This window comes from Halichondria panicea, chromosome 1, assembly GCF_963675165.1.
Source record: "Halichondria panicea chromosome 1, odHalPani1.1, whole genome shotgun sequence".
NCBI classification, from domain to species: Eukaryota; Metazoa; Porifera; class Demospongiae; order Suberitida; family Halichondriidae; genus Halichondria; species Halichondria panicea.
The window spans coordinates 25412-48982 of NC_087377.1; the positions used below are offsets into that span (position 1 = coordinate 25412).

At 43.3% G+C, this 23571-nt stretch overlaps 4 protein-coding genes and 1 long non-coding RNA gene across 6 annotated transcripts; 2 read left to right on the forward strand and 3 right to left on the reverse strand.

Moving 5' to 3' along the window:
* Positions 1-270: 270 nt before the first annotated feature.
* Positions 271-2396, reverse strand: LOC135345384 (core histone macro-H2A.1-like). Its single transcript, XM_064542844.1, has 10 exons — positions 2206-2396; positions 2002-2143; positions 1868-1924; positions 1683-1821; positions 1521-1630; positions 1292-1436; positions 1150-1236; positions 729-909; positions 553-643; positions 271-479 (listed from the first exon to the last, which is right to left on the reverse strand). Exons 1-10 carry the CDS (start codon positions 2283-2285, stop codon positions 408-410), a joined length of 1104 nt encoding a protein of 367 aa, XP_064398914.1. The 5' UTR covers positions 2286-2396; the 3' UTR covers positions 271-407.
* A 3725-nt stretch (positions 2397-6121) lies between these two features.
* LOC135345827 (uncharacterized) lies at positions 6122-7175 on the forward strand. The gene is made up of 4 exons (XM_064543336.1): positions 6122-6366; positions 6427-6474; positions 6538-6642; positions 6700-7175. Exons 1-4 carry the CDS (start codon positions 6250-6252, stop codon positions 6964-6966), a joined length of 537 nt encoding a protein of 178 aa, XP_064399406.1. The 5' UTR covers positions 6122-6249; the 3' UTR covers positions 6967-7175.
* On the reverse strand, positions 7162-10706 carry LOC135345695 (uncharacterized). Of its 2 annotated transcripts, none has more exons than XM_064543221.1 (6): positions 10351-10706; positions 9533-9922; positions 9175-9465; positions 8911-9042; positions 7757-7903; positions 7162-7687 (listed from the first exon to the last, which is right to left on the reverse strand). In XM_064543221.1, the coding sequence occupies exons 2-6, from the start codon at positions 9920-9922 to the stop codon at positions 7265-7267; spliced, it is 1383 nt and encodes a 460-aa protein (XP_064399291.1). In that variant the 5' UTR covers positions 10351-10706; the 3' UTR covers positions 7162-7264. The 2 variants fall into 2 exon arrangements, with proteins under 2 accessions (XP_064399291.1, XP_064399238.1); XM_064543168.1 differs by having other exon boundaries at positions 10531-10703.
* A 1278-nt stretch (positions 10707-11984) lies between these two features.
* On the forward strand, positions 11985-18805 carry LOC135345935 (uncharacterized). Its single transcript, XR_010397941.1, has 3 exons — positions 11985-12160; positions 12338-12481; positions 18643-18805. It is a non-coding gene; the product is annotated as an uncharacterized LOC135345935 (long non-coding RNA).
* Positions 18806-20616: 1811 nt separating this feature from the next.
* Positions 20617-23500, reverse strand: LOC135347340 (uncharacterized). The gene is made up of 8 exons (XM_064545336.1): positions 23372-23500; positions 22716-22866; positions 22376-22599; positions 22160-22281; positions 21714-21869; positions 21570-21621; positions 21302-21414; positions 20617-20945 (listed from the first exon to the last, which is right to left on the reverse strand). The coding sequence occupies exons 5-8, from the start codon at positions 21822-21824 to the stop codon at positions 20757-20759; spliced, it is 465 nt and encodes a 154-aa protein (XP_064401406.1). The 5' UTR covers positions 21825-21869; positions 22160-22281; positions 22376-22599; positions 22716-22866; positions 23372-23500; the 3' UTR covers positions 20617-20756.
* Between the last annotated feature and the right edge of the window lie 71 nt (positions 23501-23571).

Sequence of the window (23571 nt, forward strand, 5' to 3'; positions counted from 1 at the left end):
AACTCGAGAAAAGGTGGTTTTCGTGAGTAAAAATTTCGTTTAGTCTCGTGGCTGCACGGCATTCCTACGTCCGATAAGCCATGCATGCACGCATATACGTTAAAATTTCATGGAGGTCAGCCTGCATGCCCACGTTAAAATTATGAATATTTACCCCACGAAAAATTACCGGTATACGGTATACAATTAGGCCGGGTTAGGGTTAGATTAGCTGTTTTCCTCGATCGCGCGCGACTATTCATAATTATTGTTCTCAAAGTACAACTGTCATAAGTAATGCAATCAGATAATAATAAGCAAACAAAATCATTATTATTATAATTAATGTAGAAAACTGTAAGAAACTATTCTAACACGTTCTGTCCATGACTACAAAAGTAAATGTTTCCTGAGAAGAGATGTTTGTGTTAAATGTCCAGCTTGCTTAGCTCTAGCGTGTACACACCGATGGACTCCATGTCATACAGCACAAAATACACCTACAGAGAGAGAGGAGGAATAACACACTACACACACACACCCACCCACGCACACACACCCACACTACCCTACCTGGGTTATCTGAGAACTGACTGCTCCAGTGAAGTAATCCTTGATAGTGCGGAGGATTGTCTGTGCTGCTGTTTGCTTGGGAAAGTTGTTCCTATGGAGACCACGTAAATAGTTACATGAGGTATACATGTTATGATTATCGGGTTAAGTACAGATAGAGTACAAGACTGACTTACGACCCTGAGGCAATGGAGGGGAAGGCGATGCTAGAGAGTCCCTTGTTCTCTGCCAGAGTGAGACAGTTGTTGACAGCAGTCTGCAGTTGTGTTACAGCTGGTCCACTGGCAGACCATTGAGGAGAGTGGACATGTATCACATGTTTGCAAGGCAGCACATCTCCAGACCCACTGATGACAGCTATAATTATAGGGTTTTGTGATGTGTTATTATGATAATTATGCTTAGATCAAAGTCCTGGGGGAGGGTACAAAAACTACAAAAGACCATGGGCTGTAAAACATTTATTTGGCAAGCTCTTTTTGGGGAGCCAAAACTGCACTAAAAGCAAAACTAAGAGATGCATTCTGTCTGCACAGATCAAACAGCCTATTAGAATGATGGGATATAATTATAGCAAGCTAGTTTGGGAGGCCACACCTTCTGCCACTGCCATGGACTGATTGTCTGACACTTCTTTAACAGCAGCTTCCAAACTTTCACCACCTTTGCTCTTCAGTGAGGTGCCTAATAACACATTATCAAGGTCACGTGTAACCACAGTGAGTGAGTGCCTCCTCACCACATTGCCCAGTCATATTGAAGGTGGCATTAGTGGGGTGGACTACAGCATCCACTGTAAGCTCTGCCAGGTCTCCTTGAATCACAGTCAACTTTTGGCCAAGAAATAGAGTCTTCTCAGATAGTACCGTCACACGAGTTGCACCCTACACACACACATACACACACATGTCACACACACACAACACACATGTCACACACACAGTACAGGACGCACTATATAAACTCACTTTAGGACCTGTTTTCTTGGCAGTTGTTTTCTTGGTTGGTGATTTGGGGGCAGTTTTTGTAGGAGATTTTGGCGGAGCCTTTTTATTCTTTGTAGCAGCAGTTTTAGGGACTGCAAATACAACGCATATAAACTATACACACATTGATCATTGTGACAGAACCTGGTTTACTAGGTCCGGCCGTGGATGGTTCGGAAGGTGGATGTGATTTGGACTTTGAACTTTGACCTTTGCGTACCAATAGGATCTCTGGTATGTGAGGTAGGACACCGCCTTGACTGATAGTGACATCCTTGAGTAGCTGTGAGGGTGTGGTGTGGGCGTGTGGATGTGGTGTGTGTGGGTACCTTATGAAGCTCGTCGTCATTGGCAACAGCGAGCAGGATATGCCTTGGAGTGATCACCTATATACACACACACACACACACACACACAGAGACAGTGAGTGAGTCAATACGAGGATCACAGCATGATGATGTACCTTCCTCTTATTATCAGCAGCAGCATTTCCTGCTAATTCCAACACCTCTGCACACAAGTACTCCAACACAGCACTCAGGTATATAGGAGCGCCCACTGCAATGCGCCTCTTCAATAGAGTCTGTCTCATGTAGCGGCATATTCTAGTGTGTGGGTGTGTGTGTGAGCGTGTACATGTGTGTGGGGGGGGGGGGGGGGGGCTCACCTGGATACTGGAAATACAACGCCTGCTTTAGCTGAGCGACTGATACGCTTTTTCCTCACTTTACCAGCTCTTCCCGACATCTTCACAACGATCCAACAAAGCCAAAAAGCCTTCGAACAAACACTCAGACTGGCAATTGGCCACACCTTTTCATTATCATCATGCAAGGAGCGTAGGTTGAAAGATCTTTATTTAGAGCACAGCTTAATGATTATTAGGGGGTGTGGCGCATGATGCAATGAAGTAGGGGGTGTGTCCTCATCTGATATCAAAGAATTATCTAATCAGTAATAAAAAAAAATTGATGCATCACAAAACTCAGATACAGTAATAATGTCCATCTTTATTGCCTCTTCTTCCCCAGAACAAGGTCAGCATCATCACATGCAGGAGAGGGTGGTTATACAGTGCACACAAGGCAGCAATGAATCACTTATCTTTGCATGAAATGGTGGAGCGAGTAGTTCTTAGCAGTCGATAATGTTCCCCACTGGATAAGTAGAGAACATACAGAGGACTGGACTATGCAATAATGCTGTGCTTACCATGGCTGCTTCCAGTGGCCCTGGTTCAGCAACCACACATCAACAATGGTCACTGCAGTGGGGGGGGCAAAATCAATACAGTGCATAGAGAGACATTGTAATGAACTTATCTTTGTTTTGAAAAAATGGTAGAAAGTATTTCGAGCAGTCAAACACACCTACAGAAACAACAAGGGGCTAAGCATGCACTGCTTGGCTTACTAGTAAAGTGGGCATGGCTTGACAACGGGATAATTATGAGCCTTCCCTCCTACTACCTGCACACACACACACACGGTGGTTAGTGTGTGACAGTCCCAGAGCAGCATGGCTTGTCTGTACCTGGGGGAGAGAGAAGACAAAAGCAGTGAGAGAATGGAACACTAGTACACTAGCTAGTAGGAGGAGCTGTGTGTGTGTGTGTGTGTGCATTGTGGCTGCAAGAGAACAAGCAAATGCATGGTTACATTGAGAGCAGCAGTTAAAACAAAACCATCCACTCCACACACAATCAACCTACACAGAGACTCAGAGCATGAGAGACTTGTCACACAACATAGCTAACTACTCATCTGTGTGTATGCTGTTACAGTGGCTCCTCCACACCCATCAACCTGCACAGAGAGCATGAGAGATACTGTACGCAATTGAGCTACTTATCTTTTGCTGTGAAGAGACATCCACCTACACACCATAGAAGCCAGCCATACTTATCTTGAGTGTCTCCATAGCTGCACACAAGACAATCTACCTACACACACACACACCACTAATAAATGATAGTAGTGGGCGTTGAGATCTGAGCCCCTCCCCCACATCTCCAGTCAAGCCCCACCCCCTTCAGTACCTGCAATACATTATACAGTGATGAGGTTAGTAATCCTCCCTGGGTCCCAGAGCAGCATGGCTTGTCTGTACCTGGGGGAGAGAGGAAACAAAAGCAGTGAGAGAATGGAACACTAGTACATGCAGTAGCTAGTAGGAGGAGCTGTGTGTGTGTGCATTGTGGCTGCAAGAGAACAAGCAAATGCATGGTTACATTGAGAGCAGTAGTTCCAATCCAGAACATCTCCATAACAATTATTATTGACCTAATACCAACCAATCACCACCACAACAGACAACATTATCACAACAACTGACAACATTATCACATCAGGTCCTTGCCCACAAGGGACCAAGGAAACTGTCTTCATAAGCACATCGCTAATGTGTGCTGCACAGAAGAGACAATCCAACCACAGCAATCAACCACTGATACTTTCAAGACTACCAACCATAATCAATCCAATTTCACAATACAAATTAATAGCAAACATCACCAAACCAACTGTGCAGAGAAGATAACCAACCACAGAGGACAATTTATCCTGGTTCAAGATTATGACATATTTTCTTAATTACCTAGCAATTAGCAAGGGGCCACCTCCAACCCTACCATGCATGGGCTTGTACAATACTGTGACTACTGGTTGAGGAGAGTTCAACAGAGGATTGAGCTGAGGAACAGCAGGTTGCAGGGAAGTACCGTCTGCCTGTCCAAACCAGCCAGTGGATTGACGGGTACAACAGTTAGTGTGCTAACCGTGTACCAAGCAATCGCTTCAACCCCTCTTGACTGACCGGAGTCCTCACACCCCCTCCAAGGAGGGCGGCCGCCGTGCTGTTTTCACCAAGGCTGATACTCACAACAGATGCTCGTCCGTTCAGTACACTACAGGTCCACGACACTGACGTCAAACCACTGGCTGGGTTCAGATAGACAGAAGACACTTCCCTGCAACCTGCTGTTCCTCAGCTCAATCCTCTATTGAACTATCCTCAACCAGTAGTCACAGTACTGACAAGCCCATGCAGTAACTAAGGGAACACCACCACCAGTAGTTTCCTTGCCCAAGGGACTAATACAATAAGGGCATAAATAAACTAAAGGGACCCTGTGACTGTGAGTACCATTAACTGAGCACAGAAGTAATCAACCAGAATGTGTGGGATGGTTCAACAACAGTAGACTCACAGAGACAACACCTCCTTGCTCTTGAAGCCCTTGTCGACTCCAGTTGCAACAAGCCTGGCATGCAAGGCTTGCACAAGTGCTCAAGACTACTCTTCACTAATCCAGTCAAAGGCTACAGTTCCCTTGGCACGCCTAGGGTTTAGTTAAAGCCTGAACTTACCAATTCCATGTGCAGTAGGCACAGAGTTAAGATCCTAAAAAAGCCGTCATAATAGATTTGCATAAGCCAAGAAGCAGCAGTTGTCTAACTATGCTATTCTAATGATCCTAGCTAACTAACTATTGGAACTGATAACGAGATCTTAACACTCCCAATTATGGCAGGATCCTGTGCTGCTTTCCCTTTAGGCAGGTACTAACAGCAGAGTGCTCCCTCAATAGACTGGAATGCCATGAGTAATCCATCTTTGCACCCTGAAGGCTGGTTCGACAACGGTTCCAAGAACAAGAAGATGCTGTCCTGCGACCCGACTGTTGAAGAACCTTCCACACACATTCTGATTGATTACTTCAGTGCTACGGACACCCCCCCCCCCCACCACCAAAGGGTTCAAGGCCATGCAGGTAATAGACTCTTAGCCATGCGTATACACGATCTTTACAGGCATGCGTACGTGTATCTAGCTAGCTAACTGTACATGCGTTGTGCTGGCAAGTATATATCTATTCAACTGCATCAACTACTTCTCTCACAGTCACTAAAGTGGCCACCCATACTATTATTCAATTAGTTTTTCGCATCCACACAACCAAATGCCTCCAACGCTCCACCGACTGAATGCTGTATGACAAAAGCTGCAAAACTCTACATGGCTAAAATACATGCACACAAGCGCTTGAGCGTATTTAAACGTACAGAGCACTATAGTGTACAGAGCAAATGATCCTACAACCTGCGCGCACTGCACTGCACTGCTGAATAGGACTCTGGCGCTGCTCTTGCGATACAGTGGAAGGTTTGCACAGCTCCTGCAAAAGAAAGAATAAAGAATAAAATTTGTCACACACAAAATCCTGTCCAAATAGACAAGCAACCAATGCTACAATGCTCCACAAGGCTTCCTAGCCTGTGAACATGCGAGCTACAAGCAAAGAAACTCACCTCTTCCAGCAAAACACTTCCCTTCTTCTTCAAACTTCAAGGAACTGAGCTTCTGGAACTGGATCTGGGAATATTCCAGGCCATTGACGTCAGAGTCTCCAAGGAGATGCACAGAGTCACTCCTCCTCACCACAAGACAGTCAACTACGTAGCCTCGATTCTCCCGCCCCCGTCCAATCGAGGGCTTGTGAGTCAATTCCCAGGCCGCAAAAGGATCTGTATTCGAGGATATTCCCTGCACTAATTGCCTCTAATGCGGCCTGGAATCGAGGCTAGGTTAGAAGGGACAGTCTGGCCACGCCTAACTAAGTCTTGGTACATGGTAGAGCTAGAGCTAGACGTACGTACGTACCTAGACCTAGAGAAAGCTAGCTATTCCTGATTTATCCTTGCTGCTCGCCATGTCTGGAGTCACACGCAAAGGTCCTGATCGCCCTGCCAAGGAGGAAGTGGCGGGTTCCGCTGAAGCAGCGCCACTCTACACTAGCTCAGGCATGAACATGGAGGGAAAGTGGCCGGTAAGAGACTGCACTGTACTGTTGTATGGGCTTGTTTATATAATGTGTTTCCACTCATAGAAAATCGTCATGATAGTTCTGTGCATCATCCTGGCCCTCATGTTCATTGTAAGTACCACACACACGCCCACTCCACACACACACCCCACCCCCCCACACACACACACACAGCTTGCCTTCTCCTTCTGTGTGTATGGTAGTGTGCAGCACAATCAACCGCGATACATTCTCCTCATTATCAATATTGTTCTGAGCACTTCTGTAACAGGTCTACTGGTACGTACCTCGCAGGAAATTATTACTCTGTTCTAATTATCCACTCTCAACGTACAGATATTCTGGTATTACCGAGGAACGCTCAAGTCCATGATGCTCTGGTATGTATTTGTCCAATGTCTGTTCCTCTTGTTCCAGTTTATAACAACCGACTTCTTTGCTTGGTACGAGGCTAGTACCGCCCCCACACCTATACCGTTGCCATGGGGACCCATCACTAACTGTACGGCATACCCCGGCCGTGGTGGATGTTCTAATGTAACGAACACAACCAAACCACCACTGTATGGACCAGCATTTGAAGAAAAGTGGCTTGTATTCTAATTATGTAGCGGTAGCTCTGTTCGTGTGTTATAAACTTTTCTTGCACTTGTACAAAATTAGTTGTCTTATTGTTAGAGTTATAGTTGATGCAGTTGTGACTTACAATACCAGCAAAAAATTTTTTTTTATTTTGTGTGCTAATTAATTTTCCTGCACTTGTACATGTCGATCTTGTGCGGTTTATTGCAATGAAAATTATATAAAATTAATTATTATTAAAACACTTAATAATAATTAATTGAGAGCAGCTATTATATTAAAAGTGTTGACATTTTCATGAGTGAGTGGGCATGTGTGACTACGTGCCACACATTCTAACATGGTCAAAAAATAAATCCGATCGTTCAAAAGTTTCTCCACAAACAGAACATTTTCCTCCCTCAAAGTCCGCTAATGGTGCTGTAATGTGATTGGTCGATTCCTCTGTTGTTACGTAGCAACGTTCATCACTTAGCGATGGTGCCATGTTCCCTTGCTCTACACATAACGATCGTGGTCGTCCTTGACAACGTGGTTTGAGTGGGGTGTGTGGAGTAGGCGGAACCAGTGAGGAGCCATTAATGTTCAGGTGTGGGTCACTGGCCCAGCGTTCCTGTTGCCGTGACAACTGCCCATTATTACGAACAAGAAGTTGGTCATTGTGACGCTTTGGATAACGCTGACTCAGCATGTGTATGTCCCTCTCTACTAGACTAGTGGGATGACCCCTGGCAATTAGTCCCTGCAGTGGGGTTGTGTGTGTGTGTGTGTGTGTGTGTGTGTGTGTGTGTGTGTGGTGGGGGGGTCTTACTGGTGGTGTGGGGGGTCCGGGGTCAGAGTAGAATGCTTGTTGGGTGTGACAAGGTCGAAGGTGAGAGGGAGGGTAAGATGAGTGACTCCGCCCACTCTCAACAGGAGCAGGGAAGAGGTCAGTAAACACATTACGCAGGCGCTCAATCTGTAGAATAATAAATGTATAGTTACGCATCATCTACCAGATAACTGGATGAATGAAAGCACCGCGGGTGCTGATGCCTCGGTGGAGGTGCCAAAGCTACATAACATAAAACTACTAATAGCTAGCTTTTGTACACACATTGATTATATGATTGCATGCAATCACAGGGAAACTCAAATAGTGGGTAATGATCGACCATGATTGTTAGTTAAAAACGATCGATGCCAAAAGTTCAGTCTAAAATTAATGGCTGCAAGTCCAGAGCCTTGCAGCTCTCTTCTCGCTCTTGCAGCTACCAATAGCTAGCGTTCTAGTGCAGAGCTAACTACTAAGTAGAGTAGTAACACTCGGTGAACAAGTTTTGCTACGGACTCTTCTGAAAAGGCTGCAATGGCATTCCAAGTAAGCAAAACTAGGCATAACTCGAGAATGAAGCTTTATTTTGCAAATCCACAAATAGCATGCCAAGAAAACATTACTAGAAGCCTATAGAAACTCTTACTTGCACTTCATTGATCCTTGAGCAGCTGAAATAGTCTACACACACACACACAGACATAATTATACAGACACACACACACACACACACACACACACACACACACACACACACACACACACACACACACACATACATATACAGACACACACACACACACACACACACACACACACACACACACACAACACACACACACACACACACACACACACACACACACAGACACACACACACACACAGACACACTACCGTATACCTCGCTTGCGCATGCGCACCGAGGCATAATGAACTGATTTGGCATCTCAGGCTATAGTACAATCAAATCGACAAATTAAAATACTCACCAAATAATTATTTCCAGTTATACGATAATTTAGCAAACATTATAATTATACTGACCATGTGATTATGTACATACAGTGTTGCTAACATAGACTAAGATATCTACCAATGACTGAATGCATCTGAAACTGGACAATCTGAACACACATAAACTGTTTGATACCTGTTTCTCTAGTTTGATGCGAACACACACTTCGTCTTGATGCTGTCTCTTGATGGCCTTCAGCTCAGACAGCTTTTTAGGATAATCTTCTCTGACTAACATGGCCTGTTGCAAATCACCTAGATCTTGAAGCTGGATTGAAACAAAGCCAGCAAGCAATCGCTAGTTAAACACATCATTTGAAAGGCCTTTCAAATATCTACAATATGGCATCTTCTACATTGTAATTGCCAACTCAATCAAAGAAATGAATATTTAATTTACTTGGAATTGAATTGCTTTGTTCTCATCTGATACACGATCTCTGTCTCTCTTTATTGCCTCCAATCTTGCTTTGACTTGTTGTAGCTCGTTCCTCAGAGCCTCACACTCCCCACCCCCCACACCACCGCCCACTCTGTTCTGTCGGCCCATGAAGCACTCGAAGCATTTCTCACTACTAGGTGACATAAGGACATCGCTATGACGACGAGATGACGGAGACTGTTTAGTGCTAGCAACTTGTTCCAATAGTTTGTCATAATCCACAGCCCATTGTTGATTAACATGTACCACCTGTGTGTGTGTGTGTGTGTGTGTGTGTGTGTGTGTGTGGTGGGCATGCAATCAGATTACAGCTCACCCCTTCGTACAATTCCTTGAGTACCCTCACATCCTCCGTAACCTCGGCTGCATGACCTTTGACCTCCTCAATCTCTCTATTCAATAGGAAACAATGAACTAGTAAATTAACAATGACGGAGATGGGTGTGGCCAGTCCGTGGGGGTCAAAGTGCAGCGGCAGTAGCTGCGAGGATACCATATTTTGAGTGCCTGGCTTTAGAGAAGTTGCAACCATTTCTCGTGTTGTTTTGAGGGACAGTTGTTCACAGACTTGACCAAGTAACTTATCACTGGCACTGTCACAACGTAACTCTTCACTGTCACTATGTAACTCTTCACTGTCACTATGTAACTCTTCACTGTCACGACGTAACTCACAGTCATGTGATCCATTACCTTTAGAGGCCATCTGAACAATTATAATTATACAGTATTATAGTCTATACCATAGGCACACATTGAAATGGTATTCTCCCAAATTAATATTGCATAAATTGATTCCTTGTTATTACAGGTCAGTGTGTTAGCGGGGAGAGCCCGGGAAAGCACTAGAACAAGCAACACGATTGGTGGAATACCATACACACATACATACCTAGTGAAGTGATTATCAACAAACATCGATCTTGAAACTGATTCCATATATTTCATAATGAAATCATTCACACAAAGTAGCTAGCCACAAGTCTACGTCATTATTATACAAATGCATGTAATTATACACAACGATGATAATACCCTGTGGGATGCATGAGTATAGCCGGCCACGTACGTACGAACAATAATTGTAACACACCATCTAAAAACAGTATAATTATAATACTGGGATCAGTTAACCTTGTACACACTGGGATCAGTTAACTTGTACACACTGGGATCAGCCTTGTACACACTGTACTACCATACAATCATCTTCACTGGATAGTTATTACAATACTGCAACCGCCACTGCACTCCACACGGTATAGTATAGGGCCAGGCTCCACCAACACTTGCTCCAGTGACTACAGTTCTCACCGCTATATAGTAGAGAGAGTGAGCTGCTCCTTGTACAGTCAGTACTGCTCCTGTATATACTAGCAGCGCTATACGGCTAGCTAGCTGTAGCTCGATCGCTTGACACAGTTCCTGGAGTTCTGCAAAACAGACCCTCATTTAGTTGTAGGGAAAATTCCCCATACAAACCACTGGTGACGTCATTGTTATTGTGGCCAGTACACAAGGGAAACACCAAGCTAATGTGTGATGTCATGTATAGTTTTCGGCACCTCGCTATCGCAAATTAAAAAAGTTCGCAAAATAATTTTTGGATTGTTATGTTAGCCAAAAATCGTTCTCAGAGTAATAAAAAATTACTGCTGCACTAGAATTGTATACATGTTGGCAGTGCCATTCATATCTCGAGGGCATAGCAAGTTGCTATTATGCCCTTGAGATATGAATGGCATGCATCTTGTGCCTGTAAACACATGTGATCATGAATCATTATACATGTGTTGGTAGTGTCTGATGGTGTTGACTGATCCATGACCTCCAGTCCTGCATGAGGAGGGAGGGAGACACAAGAGTCAGCAACTAGCAAACCAATTATTAACTTCATTTTGACAGTGTGTATAATTAACAGTATTATAGTTGCAAACATGCACTAGCTTGGAATGTAGTCTCGCGAGCAGACGTGGGAGGGAGGGAACGGGTTCTTCTAGGACAAGTCTGCTCGCGAGACTACTTGGAATGCTGCATGTTCTTATAGTTCTGTTACGGTTTTCTATACATGATTTAGTATCCCAAACATAATTATATTATTATAGTGATGGTTCTACTATAGCCCTCACTTTTCTAAGTGTAGAACACACTGCCTTTAGCCAATCAGATTGCAGTATTTATGGCTAAACGCATGGCACTATACTGCCGAACGAGCAAGCTCACAACATTAATGGTCTAAGTGATGATTCACTAGGTAACTCACTGGTATGCTCCACACAGGCCTTGTGAATGCTGCGAACTGCCTCTCCGTCCTCAATAGATTCTTTGCAGCAATCTCCACTAATCGACCTTCGGTTTCGAGAATATTATTACTCTTCCACTTTTTTAGAGCAGTGTAAAATCTACCATGGAAGGACTCTGATCGATAGCGTATATATATCTCAGCATCACTGAGGCCTGCTGCCGGTGCTTGAATTTAGCCACTTGGTAGACAACTAGAGAAGAGCTTATAATTCATCCGAGCTGCACTTTAACTGAGCAATTCAACTGAGCTGACCTGAGGCTGAGGATCTGTATACAGTAGGAATAGATACAGTGTATAAGCCAGTTGTGCTTACAAAGTTGTCGCACTGATCTGTGACTACAACTAATGTGGTCTCATGAATTAGCCGCCCCCATAGTGTGATGCGGCTTTATATAGAGATTATAATTATAGAAAAGATCGTTAACAAAACATTTAATATTAACACAAACAGTCCTTATGTGTAGATTTGATAACCCTTTACCAGACACGCTCACAGGCAAGATGGAGAAGGCTGGTGAGAAAAAGCGTTCACTTGTCCTTCCCTCTAGGAGCTTCCACAAGGCTGGATATCTGGTGGATACTCACCCAAAAGACCAGCAGCAATGGATTACGAGGCAAAGAGCATCGCAGCGAGTACAAGTGAGTGACTAGTCGTGATCAAAAGTGGACCACCTAGTATAGTGTATAGGCTGCTTTAGATGACTGGCATTCAATATCTGCTAATAGATATCATTACTAGTGATCAAACTATACAGCCTCTGTGACAAATACATCCATTGCTACACATTTGTTGATCCGTTACTTCATTGCGTACAGTGATGGAGAGCATGAGAGGGGCGAGGTCAGTGACAAGTTACTATGACAGCATATGATGGAAGAGTTACAAGGTGACGCTGTGGAGTTTGCGTACAACCCATTGGACGTCTTACACTGCAGATAGAGGAACACAATTAAGAAATAGTGAGTACTGCCGCGTGCAGAGTGTGACTCTTTCCCCCACCAGAACTGTGATCTGAGCATGTCATGTGATAGGCCTTGTCTAGAGCTACAGAATGCATCTCTTAGTTTTGATATTGATTGCTTTTTAGTGAAGTTATGACCTCCTGAAAGTTGCTTAAATTATACATTTTATGGGGAAAGCGTTGTGTTAAATCAGGCCTAAGTTTGAGAGCAAGGTTCAATAATTCACAACAGCTGCATTGTAACCCTTGTTTTGTGTTTTTTATGCGAGTGCAGCATGAGCTTTTTGCGCTGTACTCCCCCCTTGCATGTGTGACTGTGTTTTGTAGTTTGTGCTTTTTGCGCTGTACTTCCCTCTTGCATGCATGTGTGACTGTGTTTTGTAGTTTGTGCTTTTTGCGCTGTACTCCCCTCTTGCATGTGTGACTGTGTTTTGTAGTTTGCTTTTTTATGCGCTGTACTCCCCCCTTGCATATGTGACTGTGTTTTGTAGTTTGCTTTTTTATGCGCTGTACTCCCCCCTTGCATGTGTGACTGTGTTTAGTCACTAGCAATAGTTTTATGCTCCCATGAGTGGGTTCAATTCACTAGCAATAGTTTTACGTTCCCTTGAGTGGGTTCAATTCACCAGCAATAGTTTTGCGTTCGTGAGTGGGTTCATTTCACTAGCAATAGTTTTGCGTTCCCGTGAGTGGGTTCAATTCACTAGCAATAGTTTTTCGTTCCCGTGAGTGGTTCAATTCACTAGCAATAGTTTTGCGTTCCCGTGAGTGGTTCAATTCACTAGCAATAGTTTTTCGTTCCCGTGAGTGGTTCAATTCACTAGCAATAGTTTTGCGTTCCCGTGAGTGGGTTCAATTCACTAGCAATAGTTTTACGTTCCCATGAGTGGAGGTTCAATAATTCACAACAGCTGCATTAAATGTAACCCTTGTTTTGTGTTTTTTATGCGAGTGCAGCATGAGCTTTTTGCGCTGTACTCCCCCCTTGCATGTGTGACTGTGTTTTGTAGTTTGTGCATTTTGCGCTGTACTCCCCCCTTGCATGTGTGACTGTGTTTTGTAGTTTGCTTTTTTATGCGCTGTACTCCCCCCTTGCATGTGTGACTGTGTTTAGTCACTAGCAATAGTTTTATGTTCCCATGAGTGGGTTCAATTCACCAGCAATAGTTTTGTGTTCGTGAGTGGGTTCAATTCCCCAGCAATAGTTTTGCGTTCCCGTAAGTGGGTTCAATTCACTAGCAATAGTTTTGCGTTCCCGTGAGTGGGTTCAATTCACTAGCAATAGTTTTTCGTTCCCGTGAGTGGTTCAATTCACTAGCAATAGTTTTGCGTTCCCGTGAGTGGTTCAATTCACTAGCAATAGTTTTATGTTCCCGTGAGTGGGTTCAATTCGCTAGCAATAGTTTTACGTTCCTGTGAGTGGGTTCAATTCACTAGCAATAGTTTTGCGTTTGTGAGTGGGTTCAATTCCCCAGCAATAGTTTTTCGTTCCCGTGAGTGGTTCAATTCACTAGCAATAGTTTTGCGTTCCCGTGAGTGGTTCAATTCACTAGCAATAGTTTTATGTTCCCGTGAGTGGGTTCAATTCGCTAGCAATAGTTTTACGTTCCCTTGAGTGGGTTCAATTCACCAGCAATAGTTTTGCGTTTGTGAGTGGGTTCAATTCACTAGCAATAGTTTTGCGTTCCCGTGAGTGGGTTCAATTCACTAGCAATAGTTTTTCGTTCCCGTGAGTGGTTCAATTCACTAGCAATAGTTTTGCGTTCCCGTGAGTGGTTCAATTCACTAGCAATAGTTTTGCGTTCCCGTGAGTGGGTTCAATTCACTAGCAATAGTTTTACGTTCCCATGAGTGGAGGTTCAATAATTCACAACAGCTGCATTAAATGTAACCCTTGTTTTGTGTTTTTTATGCGAGTGCAGCATGAGCTTTTTGCGCTGTACTCCCCCCTTGCATGTGTGACTGTGTTTTGTAGTTTGTGCATTTTGCGCTGTACTCCCCCCTTGCATGTGTGACTGTGTTTTGTAGTTTGCTTTTTTATGCGCTGTACTCCCCCCTTGCATGTGTGACTGTGTTTAGTCACTAGCAATAGTTTTATGTTCCCATGAGTGGGTTCAATTCACCAGCAATAGTTTTGTGTTCGTGAGTGGGTTCAATTCCCCAGCAATAGTTTTGCGTTCCCGTAAGTGGGTTCAATTCACTAGCAATAGTTTTGCGTTCCCGTGAGTGGGTTCAATTCACTAGCAATAGTTTTTCGTTCCCGTGAGTGGTTCAATTCACTAGCAATAGTTTTGCGTTCCCGTGAGTGGTTCAATTCACTAGCAATAGTTTTATGTTCCCGTGAGTGGGTTCAATTCGCTAGCAATAGTTTTACGTTCCTGTGAGTGGGTTCAATTCACTAGCAATAGTTTTGCGTTTGTGAGTGGGTTCAATTCCCCAGCAATAGTTTTTCGTTCCCGTGAGTGGTTCAATTCACTAGCAATAGTTTTGCGTTCCCGTGAGTGGTTCAATTCACTAGCAATAGTTTTATGTTCCCGTGAGTGGGTTCAATTCGCTAGCAATAGTTTTACGTTCCCTTGAGTGGGTTCAATTCACCAGCAATAGTTTTGCGTTTGTGAGTGGGTTCAATTCACTAGCAATAGTTTTGCGTTCCCGTGAGTGGGTTCAATTCACTAGCAATAGTTTTTCGTTCCCGTGAGTGGTTCAATTCACTAGCAATAGTTTTGCGTTCTCGTGAGTGGGTTCAATTCACTAGCAATAGTTTTGCGTTCCCGTGAGTGGGTTCAATTCACTGACAATAGTTTTGGTTTTTGCGCTGTACTCCCCCCTTGCATGTGTGACTGTGTTTTGTAGTTTGTGCTTTTTGCGCTGTACCCCCCCCTTGCATGTGTGACTGTGTTTTGTAGTTTGTGCTTTTTGCGCTGTTCTCCCCCCTTGCATGTGTGACTGTGTTTTGTAGTTTGTGCTTTTTGCGCTGTACTCCCCCCTTGCATGTGTGACTGTGTTTTGTAGTTTGTGTTTTTTGCGCTGTACTCCCCTCTTGCATGCATGTGTGACTGTGTTTTGTAGTTTGTGCTTTTTGCGCTGTACTCCTCCCTTGCATGTGTGACTGTGTTTTGTAGTTTGTGTTTTTTGCGCTGTACTCCCCTCTTGCATGCATGTGTGACTGTGTTTTGTAGTTTGTGCTTTTTGCGCTGTACTCCCCTCTTGCATGCATGTGTGACTGTGTTTTGTAGTTTGTGCTTTTTGCGCTGTACTCCTCCCTTGCATGTGTGACTGTGTTTTGTAGTTTGTGTTTTTTGCGCTGTACTCCCCCCTTGCATGTGTGACTGTGTTTTGTAGTTTTTCCTTTTTGCGCTGTACTCCCCCCTTGCATGTGTGACTGTGTTTTGTAGTTTGTGTGCTTTTTGCGCTGTACTCCCCCCTTGCATGTGTGACGGTGTTTAGTCACTAGCAATAGTTTTACGTTCCCGTGAGTGGGTTTTAATTCACTAGCAATAGTTTTGCGTTCCTGTGAGTGGGTTCAATTCACTAGCAATAGTTTTATGTTCCCGTGAGTGGGTTTTAATTCACTAGCAATAGTTGTGCGTTCCCGTGAGTGGGTTCAATTCACTAGCAATAGTTTTGCGTTCCCGTGAGTGGGTTCAATTCACTAGCAATAGTTTTACGTTCCCGTGAGTGGGTTTTAATTCACTAGCAATAGTTGTGCGTTCCCGTGAGTGGGTTCAATTCACTAGCAATAGTTTTGCGTTCCCGGTTCAATTCACTAGCAATAGTTTTGTGTTCCCGTGAGTGGTTCAATTCACTAGCAATAGTTTTGCGTTCTCGTGAGTGGGTTCAATTCACTAGCAATAGTTTTGCGTTCCCGTGAGTGGGTTCAATTCACTGACAATAGTTTTGGTTTTTGCGCTGTACTCCCCCCTTGCATGTGTGACTGTGTTTTGTAGTTTGTGCTTTTTGCGCTGTACCCCCCCCTTGCATGTGTGACTGTGTTTTGTAGTTTGTGCTTTTTGCGCTGTTCTCCCCCCTTGCATGTGTGACTGTGTTTTGTAGTTTGTGCTTTTTGCGCTGTACTCCCCCCTTGCATGTGTGACTGTGTTTTGTAGTTTGTGTTTTTTGCGCTGTACTCCCCTCTTGCATGCATGTGTGACTGTGTTTTGTAGTTTGTGCTTTTTGCGCTGTACTCCTCCCTTGCATGTGTGACTGTGTTTTGTAGTTTGTGTTTTTTGCGCTGTACTCCCCTCTTGCATGCATGTGTGACTGTGTTTTGTAGTTTGTGCTTTTTGCGCTGTACTCCCCTCTTGCATGCATGTGTGACTGTGTTTTGTAGTTTGTGCTTTTTGCGCTGTACTCCTCCCTTGCATGTGTGACTGTGTTTTGTAGTTTGTGTTTTTTGCGCTGTACTCCCCCCTTGCATGTGTGACTGTGTTTTGTAGTTTTTCCTTTTTGCGCTGTACTCCCCCCTTGCATGTGTGACTGTGTTTTGTAGTTTGTGTGCTTTTTGCGCTGTACTCCCCCCTTGCATGTGTGACGGTGTTTAGTCACTAGCAATAGTTTTACGTTCCCGTGAGTGGGTTTTAATTCACTAGCAATAGTTTTGCGTTCCTGTGAGTGGGTTCAATTCACTAGCAATAGTTTTATGTTCCCGTGAGTGGGTTTTAATTCACTAGCAATAGTTGTGCGTTCCCGTGAGTGGGTTCAATTCACTAGCAATAGTTTTGCGTTCCCGTGAGTGGGTTCAATTCACTAGCAATAGTTTTACGTTCCCGTGAGTGGGTTTTAATTCACTAGCAATAGTTGTGCGTTCCCGTGAGTGGGTTCAATTCACTAGCAATAGTTTTGCGTTCCCGGTTCAATTCACTAGCAATAGTTTTGTGTTCCCATGAGTGGAGGTTCAATAATTCACAACAGCTGCATTGTACCCCCTTGTTTTGTGTTTTTTATGCGAGTGCGCTGAATGCGCCAGCGAAAGTCTTAGGCTCTCTCTCGCGAGTTGGCTGAATGCGCTAGCGAACATCTTAGGCTCTCGCGAGTTGGCTAAATGCACCACAAAAATGACCCGCTATACGGTAGTTGGAATAGTTAGTGTTTTTTATGCGCTGTACTCCCCCCTTGCATGTGTGACGGTGTTTTGGGTTAGTTAGTGTTCACTTCTCTATAATTACATACATGCATTAACCCTTTCCCGGCTTTAATTAAAAAAACAAAATACAGAATAAATACATATTTTTCTTTAAAAATAAATATCTCATGAACAATGCATTGAAATCACTTGCAACTATTTCCTACAGGTAGCCCAGATCCTGGGGGTACCATGACATCATCATCGTTACCTAGCAACTGACCACCCCCCACTAATTAACGATTTTTCACACATTTCACAATTATGAACATAAAGAATATTGTATGAAGGCATGAAGTAACTAAAAACAGTAAGTAAGTGTTCTCAATGTTCTCACGGTGACATGGTTCAATCAGGATCAGCAGAAACTTCTCTGCGAGGTCGTATCGGCAGACGCTCTTTTCCCGGGAAATGTTTTCTTCACCTACACACAAGTTTACAAGTTCAATGGTGGCTCATGATGTCCACTTGTGTACTAACTAGACTAAGCATACCATACTGAAGCTATCCAGACTACATATGATACTCCATAGTTACTTACAAGGTCCAGGACTTTGGTTCATGCTCAGGAGCTTCTTCCTCCGGCTCTTCAGGCTCTATGTTTATAGCTTGACCTCTGAAAAGTAGTTTCCTCTCTTGGTATGATCCCAGTCACTGTCCTCTTACTCAACAAGGCCATAATCATCGTTATTCTCACTGTCTAGCTGCCCTAGAACCTCGCTGAGGTTGTACTACCAAGATCTTGTAGCCATTATCAAACGGTCACTTTTCTTTCGACAGTACTGCACAAAGCGTACCTCAAGGCAAGATATTAAAGATACCATGTGAAAGAGCAGCCCAATGCGCATGTGCTGGTACCTACAGTGTGTGCATAGCTCCAACACAGTGCCCACAACAATTTTTTGAAAATTATCACTACCGCTGCCGTCATATGACGGCTAAAGCCGGGAAAGGGTTAATTTGGGTGACAATTTGTGGGACATTATGATCATTGACGTGTGCAATAAATGATGTATATATACTGTGTGTGTGTGCAGGACTGAACACCAGCCCCCGGCATGTATCATGAGGGACGCTGTACAGAGATGTTAGGGCAAGTTCCTTTAATTAGATCCAGATATTGTAATTATTTCATTCTTCCAGGTTGTTGGTGGCTAAACGTGCTTATAGTTACCATGGAGATGGAGATGGTAATTGACTGAAGTCATGTACCTATACCTCTCGATAGAAGGAAACAAGGATTTGTCAATAATTATAGTACTGTGATAAATAAATGTTTTGCCAACTTTGATTCTCTAAGATCATAATGAGACATTATAATTGTTATTCTTGCCCGTTGCTATGTGGTTGCTAAGGTATACAATGGTTTATAACTGTGATACAGAACCTGCTTTTACATAATGATTGGGAATCATAATTATACAGATCCCTGTGGTTAGGGAAAATGTTAATACAGATGTACAATGGATGTTTTTCACGTGTTTAATAATATTTAACATGATTGTGTGATAAGGAAAATAAACAAAGAAAATTATTAAGCATGACTTAAGCATGGGGGAGGAGCTGGATGTATGGAAGTGCTGGGATTCTAGCTTTGGCTTCTTCCTAAAGTTCCTTTCGCTTTGTTCAAGAGTAGTATAGGAGCCGCTCGTTTGCTGGGCTTGTTTGCTGCAAATTATAGCTTATAGGTGTCTTCCCTTTCGCTTTGTGAGAGTAGTACAAGCCGCTCGTTTCTTGGGAAGTGTGCTGGGCTTGTTTGCTGCAAAACTGGGGGAGGAGCTGGATGTTTCCGTTTGTGGGTGGAGCTTTTTGTAGGAGGGGTTGGTCTTGCCAAGGAAGTTGGGGGTGTTGGGGTTTATTCCAGTGTCGAAGCAGCCCACACGGTAGCTGGTAAAGGGTTTTTGGAGGATAAGGTTTTTTCTTTGTTATTTCGGGTTTCCAGTACATAAAAAGACAACCAACGGTCCAATTCTTTGGCAGTGCCAGATGTTAGGAGCGCTTCAGGTACTGGAACAGTTGGAAAACGCAAATTCCGCTGCTTTATCCAGTCTAAAAAGTTGCGAACAGCCCAAGTAGTAGAGTAATTTGTGTTTTTTGGTGCTTGTTTTTCTGTGTAGCTGTCTAGGTCTTCTTCAGTGGCAGTTTTAAATCGAGATTCAAGTTGAAGTTTTTGTTTCTATGTCAAAGGACCTGTCAAAGGACCCTCTTCGTCAGAGAACCACCCTTCAGGGGCAACATTAAGTTTAAGGTCCATTGAGTAGCCTACACCTAGTCTAGTAGAACTAATTCTCTACTCTACTTGTTCTTTGTATGGCTAATAGCTACATGTAATAATAAATTCAAAATTGCTGTCAATAGCAACATGCAAGAAAACAGTTATTGACCAATCACACGGTTTGTATGGATATACAGTGCATTCAAACCTCGCACTGTATATTCCATACAAACCTTGTGATTAGTCTATAACTATAACTTAGTACACAACTATATACTATTCTTACAAAACATTAAAATAATTATAATGTTACGTTGTTTCATATTAATTATAAATTATAGACCAAGGAACAAGTACAGCAGCCATTCAGTGTTAGGTAGTGCCAGACCATCAAACCATCACCTTGTCCATCCATACATACACAACCATCAACCTACACAGAGAGCATGAGAGACTTGTCACACAACATAGCTAGCTACTTATCTGTGTGTATGCTGTTACAGTGGCTCCTCCACAACCATCAATTCAATCTATACTCCATGCAATTCAACAGCATAGACCAGCTTCTCCCCTTTTATCCATTATCGTGCAGAAACTTGACGACCTTTTCAGCTAGCTATCATGCTATAGCCTAGCCTCGGTCCCAGGCCGAGGCGACCTAGCGTTCAATTGGAGACGGATCGGCCTGGGATCGAGGCTAGCTATCATGCATGCTGCCATTAATGTACAAAATCAACCTGAACATATAACTACTTAGAAACTGCCATGGCAAATGCTTTTATATAATTATAACGCATGATGGACTGGATTATTATTATTATGCAAAAATCTTAGCAAGAGTGGGAACCAGCAAAACAAAGCATAAAAATTAATTAGTTGTTTCTGATCAATAAAAGATGTACGAGTCACTATCATGATATGGAGTCAGTGGAGGTGTTACTGTGAAGCTAGCTTGGTTAGTTTAGACTCCATCTGTTGGGCAATGTCTCCACGACTAATGACAGGAGACTTGAGTGCATGGATGAGTGCTTCTAGTGTGGGGGCGGGGGTGGATCCTGTCAACCATTGCTCCAGTAGTTTAGTGAAACACACACCAGACTCGTTCTGATAGTCTCTCTTGATGGCCTGTGTGTGTGTGTGTGTGTGTGTGTGTGTGTGGGTGTGTGTGTGTGGGTGTGTGTGTGTGGGTGTGTGTGTGTGTGGGTGGGTGGGTGTACATGTGAACTACTAATTTCACTACTACAGCTATAGAGTCACTGACACCACAGGCACACAGAGGATTATAGGAATGAGGATAATTATTGCTATAGGCTAATAATAATAAATGGGTTTGCACATGCAGGCTAATTATGACAATGAGTCAGTACTGCTTGCTGGCACATTCCTTAACTGATGATGCCTGACTGTATGAGCACAGGGCTATTAGTACACAGTCATCTACTGCTATACAGTGTTCAGTACACACACAGCAGAGCACTCACATCTAGTGTCCCCTCATTGACACCCAACTGCTCTCCCAGAGGACGCCATGTCCCCCTCACCTCCCAGGCAGCTGTCCTCACTACCCTCAAATGATGATCCACACTCAGTCCCTCTGGAAGGAACACACAATCATGACAACAACATAACACTGTCATTATTCCTAAGCAATGCCTATACTCATTACTGAAGGACACTCTGTATTGTACTGATAAGATCAGCTACATCATTATTCACTGCTGTTAATTAAATCAAGATTAATGTGCTTACCATCGTGAGTGAGAGGACAAATATCAGGAGAGATGTCGCTGGTAGCTTTTGTCTGTAAAGAGAAATCAAATATTAGTTACTTGTGTTTATATAACGTATAATTATAGAACATGTTCTGTAAAGACTTGTAATATAGTTGCCAACCTTAATGGTTGTTGCAATGTCCCCACGAGCAATGGCGGGAGACTCTAGTGCTCTAACAAGGGCAGACCAGGAGGGGGGAGGAGAGGAGCACTTCACCCAGTGTGTCAGCATGGCCTCAAAGCACGGCTCAACCCAGCGATAGTCCTTCTCAAGACTCTGTATCAGTACACACAGTGAAACACAGTATTAAATACTTAGTAAGAGCTCAACATTACGTTGCTATAGTAACCTGTTAAATAGGTTGGTACTTCATACAAGACCACACCAAATATGCAGAGTCAGCATTGCTAGAGATACCTCATTTTCTAAGAATTGAAACGCTCACTATTCAACCATTAAATAACAGTAGCAGTCAATTAAATAGTGCACACACATAATTAGAATGAAGGGACTACACTGGGAGAATATACTCAAGGTGGTGGAGGTAGTCATTGTTAAGGTCTCACCTTCCTAGTTGCATAGTCAATGTCCAGTTCTATAGCCAGGCTGTACCAGTCAGAGCGTATCTCTTTGATCACTTCCTTCACATCTGCAAACAGCTCATCAGTTTCAGAGCTGGAGGTGTCCTCTGTAACAATTCAAATATAATCACACATTGTACAGTACATGCACACGTAACAATGTACACACAATCTGCACACATGCTCTGACATTATTCTCACCAACACTCTCTTTGAGGCAGTGGTACACGGTGAAGAAAGGCTTCTGGTTCTTGGAGATCTCACAACTGATAAAGCCCTTGAAGTGATCCTTTGATGAGGCCTTGAATTCCAATTTGTGTTCAACCTCATCAATTTCAGGACTTCTCTTGCTCCACTCGAAGGTGAGGTTCTTGTCCTTCAACTCTCGCTTAGAGGCAAAGGGCAGAGCCTTATAATGACCTCATCTGAAGAAAGGTCAACTGATATAAAGACCAGGTACTAAAATTAATGAACAGTTTGTGTACAGCCAAAATATTGCTCCCCTAATGTGTATGTTATAAAGAGATTCCACTGTACTGACCTTGAGGTCACGATGTATGGTGGGTTTTGTCCGATGGTGTAGCCTAGCAACGGCCTTAGCAACGTCAGAGAGAAGATATGCAACACTTCACGTTGTCTCAGTCGAGTGCCCGCTGATAATCGCTGATTCAGCAAATCTATCACCGAAGTACCTATTTATACAGGAAGAAAACTTCAGTAATATTATTATTATTAGCTACAATAAGTGTTAGGCCATGCAAAGTCAATTTGTAGTTTCTCAGGCCCTCGCGCTTGGAAATTGGCAGCTTTATAAAAAAAAACTTAAATATCACGTGACCTCAAATTAAAGGCACTAAAAGAAAAGATAAATTTGTATGGTTTTTGGTCAAGAATATAATTATGACTAAAATTAATTAGTAAAAATTATGCACTTCCGCTTATTGAGGAAGTTAGGGGTGTGTTTTCAATTAAAATGCTATGAATATCATTATTATTTACCATCAATCCCCTTGCTATTTTAGGAATAATACCCTGAGAAACTACAAATTGACTCTTTGCTTGGCCTTAGTGATTCTCACTATATACTAGATGACAGAATGTCAACACTTGATTAGAGGGAGTGGGAATCACTACTAAGCTGATTGAAACATGTCAACAATCTGAAAGGATTTAATATTCCTAAGCAAACCTACTCACCCCTAGCATTGTCCAGCTCCCTCTGCAGACTAGCCACCATATCTACTAATACTGGACTGCGTGCTCCTCCAGCTCATGCCTGCAGACACTCACTCTAGCATCTAGCTCTAGCTAGCTAGCTCTGATCATGAGGAGGCCATGTGGTTAACAAGAAGCTGCAACTGAAGTGATCCTGTACCCAACAACAATGGTAAAGAGTC

Coding starts and splice junctions, on each gene's coding strand:
- LOC135345695 (XM_064543168.1), bottom strand. CDS start 10,668: ATGAGGGTCTGTTTTGCAGAACTCCAGGAACTGTGTCAAGCGATCGAG. Junction 9,923..10,530: donor ACTCTCTCTACTATATAGCG/GTGAGAACTGTA, acceptor ATAATTGTTCAG/ATGGCCTCTAAAGGTAATGG. Junction 9,043..9,174: donor ACAAAGCAATTCAATTCCAA/GTAAATTAAATA, acceptor GTTTCAATCCAG/CTTCAAGATCTAGGTGATTT.
- LOC135345827 (XM_064543336.1), top strand. CDS start 6,250: ATGTCTGGAGTCACACGCAAAGGTCCTGATCGCCCTGCCAAGGAGGAA. Junction 6,367..6,426: donor ACATGGAGGGAAAGTGGCCG/GTAAGAGACTGC, acceptor TTCCACTCATAG/AAAATCGTCATGATAGTTCT. Junction 6,475..6,537: donor TCCTGGCCCTCATGTTCATT/GTAAGTACCACA, acceptor ACACACACACAG/CTTGCCTTCTCCTTCTGTGT.
- LOC135345384 (XM_064542844.1), bottom strand. CDS start 2,285: ATGTCGGGAAGAGCTGGTAAAGTGAGGAAAAAGCGTATCAGTCGCTCA. Junction 910..1,149: donor GTCCATGGCAGTGGCAGAAG/GTGTGGCCTCCC, acceptor CTATAATTATAG/CTGTCATCAGTGGGTCTGGA. Junction 480..552: donor TCAGTTCTCAGATAACCCAG/GTAGGGTAGTGT, acceptor CTCTCTCTGTAG/GTGTATTTTGTGCTGTATGA.
- LOC135347340 (XM_064545336.1), bottom strand. CDS start 21,824: ATGCTGACACACTGGGTGAAGTGCTCCTCTCCTCCCCCCTCCTGGTCT. Junction 21,415..21,569: donor TTGTCCTCTCACTCACGATG/GTAAGCACATTA, acceptor TGTTCCTTCCAG/AGGGACTGAGTGTGGATCAT. Junction 20,946..21,301: donor TCAATGAGGGGACACTAGAT/GTGAGTGCTCTG, acceptor ACACACACACAG/GCCATCAAGAGAGACTATCA.